The sequence below is a fragment of the Carettochelys insculpta genome, chromosome 8 (genome assembly GCF_033958435.1).
Source record: "Carettochelys insculpta isolate YL-2023 chromosome 8, ASM3395843v1, whole genome shotgun sequence".
NCBI lineage: Eukaryota > Metazoa > Chordata > Testudines > Carettochelyidae > Carettochelys > Carettochelys insculpta.
Genome location: NC_134144.1, coordinates 37733710 through 37749338, shown reverse-complemented (window position 1 = coordinate 37749338; position 15629 = coordinate 37733710). Strand labels below are relative to the sequence as shown.

The 15629-nt window shown below is 41.4% G+C and overlaps 1 protein-coding gene across 1 annotated transcript in view; it reads right to left on the bottom strand.

Annotated features, from left to right (window-relative positions):
* LRP2 (LDL receptor related protein 2) overlaps positions 1–15629 on the bottom strand; it is a 183498-nt gene that overhangs the window by 39296 nt on the left and 128573 nt on the right. The window contains exons 52-61 of the mRNA XM_075000937.1: positions 14728–14898; positions 12560–12783; positions 11962–12139; positions 10830–11026; positions 7371–7616; positions 5030–5158; positions 3088–3207; positions 2380–2496; positions 1234–1350; positions 109–246 (exon numbers count right to left, since the gene is read on the bottom strand). Coding sequence (XP_074857038.1) covers positions 109–246; positions 1234–1350; positions 2380–2496; positions 3088–3207; positions 5030–5158; positions 7371–7616; positions 10830–11026; positions 11962–12139; positions 12560–12783; positions 14728–14898 — 1637 coding nt within the window. The remainder of the gene's footprint in view (positions 1–108; positions 247–1233; positions 1351–2379; positions 2497–3087; positions 3208–5029; positions 5159–7370; positions 7617–10829; positions 11027–11961; positions 12140–12559; positions 12784–14727; positions 14899–15629) is intronic.

Below are 15629 nucleotides of genomic sequence, written 5' to 3'. Positions count from 1 at the left end.
AATGTGCTTATGATTTAGCTTTTACTTCTGTACCGCTAATTGTATTTTAATTATATAGTTTTCCTAAACAAGTCAACATTGTTCATTTTTATTTCATTTTTCTCTTACAGCAAAGGTGAAGCTCTTCATCGGAGTCATCTCCACAGTCATTGTCACCATCACATTTCCAATATGGCTGGATACAGACATGGTTTTTACACTCAAACAACATGGGTGGACAGTATGTACCATTAGGATAGCGGGTTGCTGGTGAAAAGAAATTGAATTTTTAGTACAAAAAAGGTACCTTGGTCTGAAATAATTTTCAGGCACTTCTTAGTCATCATTTCTTTTTCACCCTCTTCTCCGCAGGAGAAGGGGGCTAAAAGACTTGCAGGGATAAGGACTGAGTGCCGCTGGCTAACTATGTTGATTAATTTAGATCAAGATTTCACAAAGGTTCCTAAAGTTACTTCGCGAGGCCCTAGAACCCTAAAAAAGTGGTGTGTGTTTTATTGCCATTGTTTGCATTTATCACTGGCAATGCATTCATATAATTCATACAAGTTTCACACAAGCACCCCCACTAAATGGTGAGGGAATTAACCAGATAACTAATTAGCAACTTATTTACATTTATAAAGAGTCCCTCCAATTATGTGAATCCTATAAAAATTGAAAAACACCACAACTCACAAGATCAGAAAACCATAAATGGAACACCCCATCCTTTACCTCACACACACATCTGCCAAATCATCTCCCTTTCATCCACTTGTACAGCCCATCAGTTGCTTGCTAATAAATTTTCTTTCCTATCCCTTATATACTAAAAACAGGGATAATATATGATTTGCAGCATGCCAACTAATACAGCTTCTGTTGGACCAAGTACACTAGGAAATCAGCTCAGCATATAGGAGCCATCGCTGAAAATGTTCTGACTCTCCCTCTTCCCACTTAATCCCAGGCTTCTAGATCACATGCCTGGGAGGAGAATTACAACCTCTGTGACAGCAACGTGAGAACAACAGGCCCTGAGGTGCCAAACCATTTGGGTTCTGTTGATGAAAACCAACATATTACACTTTTTTCAAATTATTACTCAAGTAATTTGAGGTGCAGGTGTTCAGTAATACTCAGGATTTTGTCCATTGTATTAAGAAGATAACAACAAGTAAGTTTCTGTTAAATTTAAGTGTGTCTTCTGTGCTGTTCTTCCCCCACAATTTCCCACCACGTGCTTGAACTCACGACAAGTTGCTTCATCAGAGAAATCCAGACAGTCTGCACTTCCATCACATCTGAAGCGTTCTGCAACACAGTGACCACTCCTACATTGGAAGTACCCAGGATGGCATGTCCTCAGCTCTAAAATGATTCCAAAATGATTGGTGACATGTCTTCACATGAAAAACAATGTCCAGTGAATATTTTTCAGGTACAGTATCATTAAAAACTGGGCATTCACCATTCACACTATCTATATCAGGCAAAATGCAGCCCCTGGGCCAGCTCTGTCCCTCCAAGCTCTGGATCTGGCCTGCAGACTCAGCAGGGAGCCTCAGGTAGCCCCCCGCCCCCCCCCGCCTGTGCGACCCTCGATGCCACTCAGAAAAGCAGCTATGGGGCCTTGCTTGTCTAGCAGCAGTTGTGAGCCCAGGGGAGAAGGTTGATGTGCTGCCCATGCCCCCAGCACAATCCCATTGGCTGGTTTCTGGTCAATGGGAACTTCCAGCTTAAAGCACGGTCAGTGCACAAAGCACCCCTTCCACTTTCCTCTGGCTCATGGCTATGCAGAGAGCACATGGCCCCTGCCTAAGAAACCTGCTGAGCTGCTGGCCAGTAGTCACCAAGGTCAGTCTCCCAACCTGAGCCTGTCTCTCATACCCCATCCCCACACTCCTCTTAGTCCTATGACCCCCCCACCAACTCGGCCTCCCTACCCAACATAACCCAAATCTTCTGCCTCTTCCTGCACCCATAACCCCTCCTAGACCCTGCATCTTAGTCTGCTGCCCCAAGTCACAACTGCTTCCTGCACCCAAACTACCTCCCTGACCTCACATCACTCCCTGCTCCTCAATTCCTTACCCCGAGATCCCTTCTGCACCCAACCTCCATCCCAGGACCCACGCCTCCTCCATTAAATATCATGGAAGAGGGCAGCCCTTGACCACTTTCTAAATGCTTGGCATGGCTCCCATCAAAAATTATTGCCCGTCGTGATCATCGTATTTGTGGTATCTCCTGCTCTAAATAAACGTAAATAATGAGGTACAATAAAAGTGGCTTTATTAATGCTGTTCGATGTAAAACATGATTTTGCAGAGTGCTTTCAAACCTGCACAAACCTTAGTCTGTAACATGCTGAAACGACACTCAAAAGACAATACGCACCACAATCACGTTCATCTGAATTGTCTTCACAGTCATCATCATGGTCACAAATCCACCGAGAAGGAATGCAGCGCAAATTATCACAACGATATTCACTTTCTGTGCATTCGCGAGGGCCTTGGATTCAAAAGACAAAGTAAGTCACTCAACTGTAACCTTACCAAGTCTGTTTCATTAGTACAGGCAAAATAACTGCTGGATGAGATGAGAGAAAATCATTAAAATGGCACATCGGTATTTCTGCACACACGTTATGTGATATTAAGCACTTCATGCCTCTCTAGGGTGCTGTGGGTTAACTCATCTCAAGCTTTGTTTTATTACAAGATTACACAAGAGTGATTTTTATCTTGAGGAAATTACATCTGCTAACCAGAAAATAATAAATTCAGTTTGGACTTGATCCTGCACACTCTTTGCTTTGAGAAATGTTTTGTTCTACACACACACACACACACACACACACACACACGACTAATATTTCACATAATATTATTCTCGATAACTTCATTTACCAGCATATATTTCTGTACCATACAAAGTTGTTCTTTACACACCATTCCAAATGACTCACCAGCAACAGTACAGAAGATACAGAGGGACAACTGCACTCTTCCAATTAAGAACATGCCCCATTTTGAAAAGAAATGTGAGACTATGTGAAAAGCTAGAATACTAAAATTTCATGAGCGTGAAGTGGCAACTCACTGCAGTTGTTCTCATCGGACCCATCTCCACAGTCATTATCTCCATCACACTTCCAGCGCAGTGGGATGCACCGGTGATTATCACAGCGGAAATCTCCCAAAGGATTGCAAGTCATCTCCCCTACAAAGTACACAATGTGTTACCACGACAATAAACCAGCATACATTAGCATACTCTTCAATATGATTTGGAAAGGATAGAGAGATACCTAGATTTGGATAGGATGTTTTGGATAGGGTAGAGTACCCAGAGAGTCGTAGTAGATGAAATTTTCTGTATCGTAAATTGAGTCAAGTGATTTCAGGAAAGCAGTTAGCAAACAGGGATTGTGAGGAGACTGCTCAGAAAGAGAACTTGTGCTTCTCCAGTAATTTTCTGGGCATATCCGTTTTCTAGCAAGGGACGATGTTACTGCCAGCACAGGTAGGGAGTCTGAAAACAATCACCCCATACCTTACTTCTGCAGAAACAACTCTACTGTTTCTCAGAACAGGAAGGTATAAAACAACCAGCATCAACAGAAACAAATATTACCTAGAGAACACATGATTTGGTGGAAGAAAAATGGCTAAACTCTTGGTGTATGGGCATGTAGCTGATAATTCAGAGTGGCACACACTTTTCCTGACCAACAGCTAGAGCTAAAGAACTGTAGGACACACTGCTATACCCTGCTTTTCCTGGGTTATTCTGATCTAGATGTTGTGAACTCATGGCCTGCAAACTAAGTTTAGGATTTTAAAAGGTCTCAAAAGCAACTCTTACAGCACCATAATCCCTCAACATTAGTGATTTTGGTACAGTGCATCCCCATTTGAGAGCTGGAAGTAGTTTTGGAGATATGCAAAAAGAAAACTGAATGACAGCTTTCATATGCATTAACAGGAGTATTGTGAGCAAGACACAGGAAGTCATTCTTCTGCTCTACTCCGCACTTGTTAGGCATCAATTGGATTACTGTGTCCAGTTATGTGCACCACATTTCAAAAAAGACATGGAAAAATTGGAGAAGGTCCAGAAAAAACAACAAGAATGATTAAAGATCTAGGGTACAAGAGCTGAGGGAAGACTGAAAGAATTGGGCTTGTTAATCTAGAAAAGAGAAGACTGAGAGGGGGCATGATAGCACTTTACAAGTACCTAAAAGTGTTACAAGGAGGAGGGAGATAAATTGTTCTTCAGCCTCTGAAGATAGGACAAGAAGCAATGGGCTTAAAATGCAGCAAGGGAGGTTTAAGTTGGACATTAGGAAAAATTTCCTATCTGTCAGAGTGGTTAAACACTGGACTAAATTGCCTAGGGAGGTTGTGGAATCTCCATCGCTGGAGATATTTAAGAACAGATTAGATAAATGTCTATCAGGGATGGTTTAGACAGTACTTGGTCCAGTTGTAAGGCCAGGGGGCTGGACTCAATGACCTCTCAATGTCCCTTCCAGTTCTAGTGTTCTCTGATATGAAGAAGAACTCTATGAAAGATCCAAAGCTTGTCTCCTCACCAAACAGAAGTTGGTCTAATAAAATATATTACCTCACCCATCTTGTCTAACTAACATCCTGAGACCAGCACAGCTACAGAAACACAGCTTTCATGTCTGTTCTTATATGTAAGATTTAGGGACAGGAAAATATATTCTCCTGTTTTATTCAGTGGTAAGTGCAGAATCAACATTCAATAATAACAGCACAATAACTAAAATAATGTAGCTTTCAGGGGTAACAGGGTTTGAGTTACATAGTGACCTACAGTGATATGTTGTCCACAGAATTTTCCTCCATTGCAAATGGCTGGACAGCGTATCACTGGAATGGACAGACCGAACACCACAGAAGTACAAGTATATGAATGATTGGTGAGAAGATTTTGTGCGGGTTTCTTATCTTGGTGGAACATTTGCAGCATCATGTCATTTCAGGAGGAAAAATGGTGTTCCTTCACCTACCACAGCCCTGTTCATCACTGTTGTCCCTGCAGTCATCATACCCATTGCATACTGCCCACAGTGGAATACAGCGGTAATTGGTTCTACAGCTGAATTCTGTGTGGTTATCACACCGATAGGCAGGACCCACTAAAATACAAGAGAGAGTCGTCAAAGAATTTTGTATTGCTTAGACCGGAATCTGCTATGCCTGCTGTAAGCACATGACTTTAACATCTGGCTTTTGTTTTGTAGCATGCTGTTTCCATTAAAAGGAGTCAACAATTGAAAAAAAAATACTGTCAGGTTACACAGCCCAGCCACCTTCTGGCGAACAATGGAACCCTATCATACAGTTACCAGCATTTTGTGTTAAGTGACTGGGTACTGACCACTTTGCTTGGGAAATAATTCCAAATACGTCAGTGTCAGAAAGTTCTTCTTGATAATCAGACTAACTTTCCCCTTTCTTAATTCCATCTTGTTTCAGAGTTATACCTGAATTATAAGGAGTTATACCTGCTCCTTGCCATCCTAAATAATTCCTCTCCATCCTTGACTATTGTTCGTCAAATATTTATTTTCAGCATGTGCCCCTCTTGGGCTACGCTGAATCATTAGGACTGTAAAGGATGATAAATAGCTGTGTCAACCCAAAAAAAAATGCAGTAGGAGGGATCTTGTCTCCCTGCTAGCGGAGCCCTTTACCGTGGAAGAGAAAGGCTCTGAGGGAAAACACGGGGGAAAGGCTGTGGCAGTCAGGAGCTGTCAGATAAGGTGATCACATGTCCCTGTCCCAAATATGGGACAGGGAGATATGGGGGGGAAGGGCAGCTCCTCCCAACTCCACTGAGGCACAGGGAGCTGGGAAGGAGGTGGCAGCCGCTGGTGCTCCCCTGCCTTCCCCAAGGCATAGGAAGATGGGAAGTGGGTGGCAGTTGCTGGTGCTCAGACAGCAGCCATGCCAGTCCAGCTCCTGGCTCCTGCTAGCCACCAGGAGCCAGGTGCAGTCACATTGGTCTGGTTTCTGGCTCCTGGCACCAGTCAGGCTCCTGGCTCCTGCAAGCAGCAGGGAGCCAGGAACCAGGCAGCAGCCACTTCCCACCAAATACAAGACAATTAGCCCTGTTTTGAAAATAAAATGGGAGGCCTCCCTCGCTCCCGAAATACAGGACTGTCCACCAGAAACAGGATGGATGATCACCCTATTTCAGGCCTCTTCCCTCGCCAGAATTTTTTAGTGTGGTGGGCTCTAGCACCACTATGAACAGCAGTGTAGACAGAGATGCTGCCTGGGCATGTAGTGAGCCATGTAGGACATATACCTTATGGTTCTGTTATGTCTGTACTCTGCCTAAGCTATACCTCACCATCTATGTCACTATTTATATCCAGGCATCCATTACAATATCTCTAGCTTCCATAAGTGTTGATGTACTTAAGTATACAGCTCAGAATGGCACTGGCCTTCTCAGCTGTCACATTCCATGCGAACTCCATGACAATTTGCTGAGTATTATCATCGCTTGTAGGTCACATAACTGCCTGCCAGCTTTCAGACTGGTGCTCTCTCACATTATTTGATTCCAGTTGTATTAGCTCACATTTCTCCAAGCTAAATTTCATTTTATTGTTTTCAATCTGATTCTAATTTTTCTTGGCGTATTTCGATTATCTCTCTGAGGCACCCAACTCCTCCCTATCCAGCAGCATTTGTAAATTTCATTAATATATTTTATTCACTTCTCCAGAACACTAATGAACATTAATGAAAACCAGGCCTAGCACAAATCTCTGTAGCACCCTACTCAATAGCTCCCCTGCAACTTAATTCTTTGTTGTTTATCATAATTCTTTATTTGCAAACTTTCAAACTGTATTTTTATGCATGGTATCCATATGCAAGTCAATTAGATTTATATTTAAAAACAAGAGTTTTATGACCAAATATGTTAAATGATTTAAGAAAATCTGAATATGTTATGTCCGTCATCTTCCCTTCATTTGCCATTTCTACCAAACTGGCAAAGGACAACCAACTTCTCCCAGCTAGATTTGCTCTTTACAAACCCACACTGCTTTAGTTCTGAATTCTTTACAAAACCAGGATTGGTTCAAAAACCTTGGATAGATGTTTAATGACTTTCTTCACCTGAATTATTGGTTGGTTGATACTACATGAGACTCTCTTACCATGTCACAAAGTGTTGTGCTGCAGTGCTCTTTACCTACTGCAGTTTGGCTGTCAGTTTGTAGCGTTCATGCCTCCTCCTACAGCAAACCTCTTACACATTAAGCACTGTGCGTCCCTCATCTTATTGTGCTATAAAATGCAGACAGCTGCCATTGATTTAGTGCTTACTGCATTCGTGGAATGGCTCATCAGAGTGATCACCACAGTCATCATCCACGTCACATTTCCAGGACTGAGGAATGCAGCGGCCATTAGCGCATTTAAACTGGCCTGGAGAGCAGGTCCTACTGGCACAGTGAGAACTGTCCTCATCTGAGTTATCCCCACAGTCATCTTCGTTATCACACTGCCAGGCTTCTGGGATGCACCGTTTGTTGGCGCACTGCCACTGATGTGTCTCACACTGGTGATTAGCTGCAAGAATACAGATTTTTATTAGGCTGTTGGAGCTTAGAGGGAAGATCCAACCCTTCGGTGTTTTGGGAATGGGATATGTCACATCATCATTACATATTAAAGAAATGCTGGTAACTCAATCTGAGCTCAGAATTTACTGGTGCAGTTCAAATCCTGATTCCTAATAGTGCATGGCTATGGCCCACAGGCTGCTTCCATCCAGCTCTGAAAGGCTACACAGTACAACAGAGAGCCTCTGGGGACAAAACGCCATTCAGAGTTGTCACTGCCCAGTGCAGAGGGAACTAAAAGCCCAGCTCTTGCACTGAGTTAGGGCAGAGGAGCACAGTGATACAGCAGGGCACCTAAGTGACACTATGGCTTTGGGCCACCATGCACATTCTGACTCTGTGGTGCATCAGAGAGGAGCCACTCATACTCAAACGCCCATGCTAAACCAGCATACTGCAGGTCAGGAAATTGCACAGGTTAATGCCACTCAGAGCACTATTAACTTCAGATCCACAGTTTCTACCTTCTTCACAGGGGAAGAAGTCAGAGGTCTAGCGACGCTTGTCATGTTTTCAGAGTGGCAGTCACAGTAAGGCTATGTCTACACTAGAAACATCTGTCGATAGAATTTACTGTCGACAGGGAAATCTCGACAGAACCTCTATCGACAGATTACGTCTGCATACAACTTGCTCTGTCGACAGAGAACTGCCAGACTGCACTTCCCTCTGGCGCCAGAAAGCAGAATAGCAGCTCTGCCAAGAGGGCCGCCAGGCAACCAGAAGTCCTCTCTGTCAACAGAAGTGTCTACTCTGCACTTTGATTGTTATGCCTCACATTTTTGAGGGATAATACTGTTCAGGCAAATGCTGAGTTCTGTTGAGACTCTGTTGACAGAATACTTTAAGTGTGTCGTCGCTCCATGAGTTATGTCAACAGAATGCCTCTTCTGTCGACAAAACTCTCCACTGGAGACACAACCTAAGTGCTAGGATGTGAGTTGATGCGGTCATTTTGGTTCCCACAGACAACATGGTTTGGATAACTCTCCCATTGCCCCTTTTTCATAGGCACTAATTCCTTTCTCTATGAAGAGAGAATTTAGCATGTTGTTTTCTCCCAACTTCAACACACAGATTTTCTAGAAAAAGTTTCCCCCGCTTATACAACATACGATATACCCCCAAAATATCTGTATACCCAATGATATAAAGAGACATGAACTCCTCATCAGGCTGCTGTAAAATTTTTTACTTCTTTACTATTCCTCTGTGCCTTACTTAGGAGCTTCATTGTTTGAAATTCATGTAAAATTGCATTTTCCTTCAATTATAATGACATTATAGAAACCACTATTATATGCTAATAGAAGTTAGTGAAAATATCAGTTACATGACTACAAGTTTTCTTTTTTCATTGTCACTGCTCATACTGCAACTCCCTGTGCATATTTATCGGAGGAGAAAAATTAACTTTCTAATTAGACACAAGCACATGAAACAAGATGGATTTTTTAAAAAATGCTGATGTACCACCTTACAATTATAATTAGATGCCTACATTTTTTTTAAAAAATTCCATTACATTCAGTTCTCCAAAGCCATCTGCTTGGGTGAATTGAATTTTGAGCAATTTGCATCAGAAATATTTTTTTTCATTGTTTAAAGATGCAGATTATGGTAAAAGGAAGCACAGTCCAATGAACTGAGCTGTGAGTTAGGATATCTTCAGTTCTAATCTTGTCTCTGACACTTAGGTTTTGTCTACACAGAATTGATTGTTTAAGATGTTGCACAGTAACTGAGTTCCTGCTAGCACAAACTAAAGGCTAGCTTGTATTAAAATGGTCCTGTCTGAAATTGGATAATATTAACACAAACTAAAACAGCATGTTGGTGCATGCTGCAACTCACCTTTGAAATCTGCACTAGGACCACGCAGACAAGGTCAACTTCATGATGTTCCTTTAAGCAAAATTCATTTAATTGCCTTGTATTTTACACGAGTGCAAGTAATTTAAAGTGAGTGTAAAACATCGCCATTGTGATTTAGTAGCATTTAACCTCCTTTTTATCATCACTTTACACTGGTGTAAGAGACTATGTAAGGTGCAAGGCAGCAGAAACTCAATTCTAAAGGTTGGTCTACACTAGGAGATTAGGTCGAATGTAGCTGACTTCTGTCAATTTTCTAAGCAACCAATCCACACCACTGGTCTGTTCTGTCAACTATGTGAGCTGCTACGGTCTACTTTTGTACTCCTGCTTTTCATGAGGTTTAATGGCAAATTCGATCTTGTATGGTCAACTTTAGGGTAGTGCAGATGGAATGTTGTGAAATTCAATGGTCTTGGCTTCCTGGAGATGTCCCATAGTGCCCCAACATGACTACTCTGGCCACCAGTTCAGCTCCACTTCTCCTTTACTGGACTTCGAAGTTGCCCAGGTACTTTGAAGTACCGGTGGGTGAGCCACAGCTAGATGCGTGCCGATACTTCGAAGTTTAAAACTTCGAAGTTGCCTTGGGGGGGAATTTGCTTAATGAAGTGCTGCTCATGTACCACCGCACTTCATCAGTAAACTCCCAACACCCTACTTACCATCCTTCCTTCGAAGGAAGGTGGTAGTGTAGACAAGCCCTATGTCTTGTAAAACTTATCTACAGTGCTTTCCAGTGCATGGGGGAGGAGATAAATGAACTATGGGAGGCTGATGACACATACCCAGAACAACCTGTGGCACTGTTTTATTCTGGCAGACATTGGGAGCTTAACCCAGAATTCAAGGGGCAACAAAAGCTGTGGGATAGACATCCACAACTGACAAAGTTAAAGCCACCTACCCTACTGAGGACACACTCCAACTTCATGTGCCAGTGGCGACATGCACCTTCAACCTTACAAAACTGTATCAGAGAGGTAGCCATGTTAGTCTGTATTTTCCAGAACAGCAAGAGGTCCTGTGGCACCTTATAGACTAACAGATATTTTGGAGCACAAGCTTTCATGGGCAAAGACCCGCTTCATCAGATGCACTTAAAAAATTGACCTTAAAAAATTTGACGTAGTCTCCTAGTATAGACATAAGCTAACATCTGTAACATAGGGATCATGATTCTCACCTACCTCTCAGGGCTGTCTCTGAGGATTAAATAGTTAGTGCTTATACAATGTTTTGAATATGTCAAGTGCTACATGTATTCCAAGAATGTGTCATTTACCACAAAGTACATGGTCTTCATCTGACCTATCCGGACAATCTGGAAGAGCATTACACAAGAAATGGGAACTAGTGCAGTTCCCATCACTACATTGGAACTGTCCAACACGACAGTATCGGTGTGGGCAAGTCGGCGGTTCATCAGAGCCATCCCTGCAATCTCTCTGGCCATCACATTTCCACCAGATAGGTATGCACCTATAAAGAAAAAAAGAGTATTTCCTTTAAGGAAAACAATGACTTTACAGAGTGCTTCTTTAAGGACCAACTGTTAGGTAAGCTTTTGCCAGTGACGTATCATCTTGCAACATTTGTTTTCAGGTATTTCTTGAACCTCAGTTTCACATGACATGAGGCCATTTGTTATGAGGTAACAAAATGCATCATAACATAAAAAATATATCATAACGTTGTGTCGCCAGTAACAGATGTTGATGGTGAAATCTCTGTAACAACAGGTTCATGGAAATTAATGGGAACTCAAGTTTGCACTATGTTTGTGCAGTGTCATTCTGGGCTGTGTTGACATTCACTATTCATACAGAACCTAGCCAAGCCAAGCGTTAGCTGTATAGGCTGAGTGAGAGAGAGAACAAGATACACTTCCATAAGCAATCTGAAATTTAGACATAGAATCATACGAAATGCGTAATTTTAACATTGACCAGTCCATGGCTACGTCTACACTAGCCCCAAACTTCGAAATGGCCACGCAAATGGCCATTTCGAAGTTTACTAATGAAGCGCTGAAATGCATATTCAGCGCTTCATTAGCATGCGGGCGGCCGCGGCACTTCGAAATTGACGCGCCTCGCCATCGCGCGGCTCGTCCCGACGGGGCTCCTTTTTGAAAGGACCCCGCCTATTTCGGAGTCCCCTTTAAGAATAAGGGGACTCCGAAGTAGGCGGGGTCCTTTCGAAAAGGAGCCCCGTCGGGACGAGCCGCGCGGCGGCGAGGCGCGTCAATTTCGAAGTGCCGCGGCCGCCCGCGTGCTAATGAAGCGCTGAATATGCATTTCAGCGCTTCATTAGTAAACTTCGAAATGGCCATTTGCGTGGCCATTTCGAAGTTTGGGGCTAGTGTAGACGTAGCCTAAGAGATATTAAAACAAGATACTGAGCAAAGGACTTACCTTTCACTGTCTGCACAGAGGAACTGGGTGCTGGAGCACATTGGGAGACAGTGTGCAGTGCTGCCAAGTTGTACTACCATGAAATTATCTGGACATTCACAAGAATACCCCTGACCGCCAACTTTTATTAAACACAGATGGGAACAGCCACCGTTGTTGGTCCCACAAGGATTATTCACTAGTAAAATGAAAGAATAATCATCATGTTTCACACCCTCATAAACTGAAATTCCATAGAATGCAACGATGTTCTCTCTTGCAAATCAGAACAAAAAACATCACACATTCATACAGAAAAATCTGAAGTCTCATCTGTAGTTTACTGAAGACATATCAACAGTGAGCACTGAAACCCTAGAAAGTGACTTTAAATCCATACTTCAGGTCCGGTTCTGCTCTCATGATTTTTCTTACTTTATTGGTTGGCCAAATTGAAGACTACCTCTGCAGAACAAGAGCCTGATCCTGCAAGGACTGAGTGGGCCTCCTGTGAGGTACCAGTCACCTTCAACTCCTTGTAATGTCAGTAAGAGATTTGTACAGGGCAAGAACAATCATTAGTCCCTAATTAGAATCAAATTTAAATTAGTTTCCTCACCAATTGGCTGTCTGTACGGATGGTATATATGAATATCAAATGGCCTGTGCGTGGTATTCACCAGAACAGTCCTGCCTGATCCATTATATTTATTTCCCTTCTCAACAGTCCTTGTGTTCCAATCAGTCCAATAGATGGTGTCTTCAAAAATTGTAATTGCAAATGGATGAGGTAAAGTCCCATCATATACTGTGTGACGATGTTGCCCCTCTAGATCAGAGTACCTACAAGAACAAAAATATGCATAACACTGAGACCAAAACTGCAAGAGCTTCCAGTCTTCAAGGTATCTTCTCATAGCAGTTCATTAGTGGTGATAAGTAAATTCAAAATAATTTAGTTCATTTTGAGATACATAAGGTTTAAATAGGTTATACTTTCATTATAAAAAAAGAAATGTATGGGGCTGTCTATGAAATTGCATGCACAGGTGGCAGGTTACTTGTTGTCATACAGGAAAATGGCTGGATAATTCAGATAGCTACGCACACAACACTTGGAAAAATCTAACACCTTTAGTCCTAAATTTTAAATATTCTAGGACTGCTATAAGCTACCCTTAACAACATTTTAAGTGAAAAATCTTAGTAACTCACATTTTTTTATCAATAATAAAGAAAGCAAAGTTAGGAACTCTGAACAGCAACTTTATGATTAATGAGCAAATCATTTAAGAAACTTGACAAAAAAAATTTAATCCAATGGTGAATCTTTCAAGTCTATATTTCTGACAGAAATGCAAAAAGTTTTAACATAATGCTTCACTTTCATATTGCTCTAAAAACCATGATTTTTTTTGGTAACATCTCAGTGTCTGTTATAGCGAAATCTTTTTGTTATGATCAGGCATTAGAAGGGAATTATGGGAAGATATTTTTTGTTCTAAAATGGTTCATTTTAACATGGAAAGTTGGAAAGAAACTAGAAGAATTAGCACAAAGGATATATTTCTGATGTGTTAATTCGAAAATAGTTGGAAAGAATCAAAAAGTTAGCTAATTATTTGTACTGACATTAGTCCAGCAGAAATTTGACATTTTATAGACTTATATCAAATGCAATAAATTAGTGCACAAAGCCACAGAGAGCTGTAATGAACTTTAATAAGGCAACATTCAGGCCAAATATTTAGCAGAACTCTACAGATGGTATCCACACACATTTCTTTATCACTAGACTCAGATCCGTGTGCAGAAACATGGTAATTTCAGATTGAATGATGATTGTGTGTTCAATTCTGTCTCAGTTTGGATTTTACATCCAAATAAAGATGCACTGATAAATTCTAGCTCAGACTGTGAACCTCTTTACTCACATCTCTGAACAATTTACTTCTATGTGCAGTTTCTGAGATTTCAGTGAGACTACTCCTGTAACTTAGGCTATGTCTACACGGTGGCCTTATGGAACAGCCTATTTCAAAATAACACTGTTACGCACAAAATGCATTTCCAAATAGCGCTTAGCTATTTTCAAATACTGCATCTACATACAGTAGAGCCTATTTCAAAACAGCGCCATTGGACATACTAGCTATATCGAAATAGGTGCTATTCCTGGTGCAATGAGATTCACCAACTTTGAAATAAGCAACCGCTATTTCAAAATTATTTCAAAATAACGGTTGCATTGTGTAGATCCTAGAGTAGTTATTTCAAAATAATGGCTGTTACTTCAAAATAACTTTGCTGTATAGGCCTATGCTTACTCACTAGTGTGAGAATTAAAGTTTATAGTCTAACCCCCTACTGCAAAATTCCGAAGACCCACTGAAAATCTCGCCCTTATTATAATCATTGGAGCTAGGAAATTCATGCTGTAAAACTTCAGAACAAAAGTGCCAACTGCAGCTAAAGAACTAGTGGAAAAAATCCCAAAGGTTAATTTTATCCAAATAAGGAGGGAGCCCTTCCTCTTCATCCCCCCTTCTCTGATTCCCAACTTCTGATTTCATTTTAATTTAGAATTAGACCCTTGTCAATGCCAATGGATTAACTGGACATGTCATTTGTCTAAATGCATTGTGACAGCACATAACATTTCTCTGTATGCTCAATTTAAAAAAAAAAAAAGCAGTGAATGGGTTAAAAATTCTTTAAATAAAATGCTACCCCTGAAATTTGGTATGAACAGTTACCCAGTTGCTTTATTCTTCCCTATGTACGTACTCAATGTAGTTTAGATGGGCATCTGCCCAATAGAGCTTGTCGTTGGTGTAATCTATGGTGAGTCCGTTGGGCCACTCTAATTTGGCAGAGATAATCACCGTCTTGTTCTTGCCATCCATGCCCACTCTTCCAATATAGGCTCGGTCTGCCCAGTCAGTCCAGTAAACCTGTCTGTTTAAACAACACCCATAGTTGTAGGAAAAGATGTTAGGATAAAATCTAGAAGCTATATTTGCAATACAAAACTTCATGCACTAAAACAGAATGAGGAGGCTGAAGGAGAAAATAAAGGTTTATATTTAGTAATACACTTGATCTGCCACTTAGTATTTTAATTTGATTTATCTCCATAGCAGACAAGCAGCTGTAAGTGATCAGTAAACATCTTCAAAGGGTGCAACTGGCTTGAAATGAGTAAATGAACATTTGTCTATCAGCCAACGTGAATTTCATTCACATTTCTATATGATAATAGATAAAAATTTTATTCCACACTCGGGCCAACTCTACCTTGAGATGCAAACACAACTGGGAGTTGCAGACATCTAGCTGAAGACATCTGCTGTCATCCACAAATTATTACCAAGATTTTCTATCCTGGGAGCTTCATTTTACTTTGAAAAGTCTGGTGATGGCTAATTGATAAACATGCGAATCCTGCCAAATGGGTCAGCACAAACTCATGCTATACAATCATTAAACTCTTTGGAAGGATGAAAAATGCAGACATGATCTGAAAGCCACTGGCATGATGGCAGTGGAGGAAGCCATGTTGCAAACGTCCATGGAATAGCTTACAAGCCACAAAGATCTATATGCAGGTAGCCAAGAGATGTTCAGTTTGGTGTGGAGGACTGGGGAATCTTAGGTCTCAACCCTTCTAGAGAACTGAAGGCCAACTT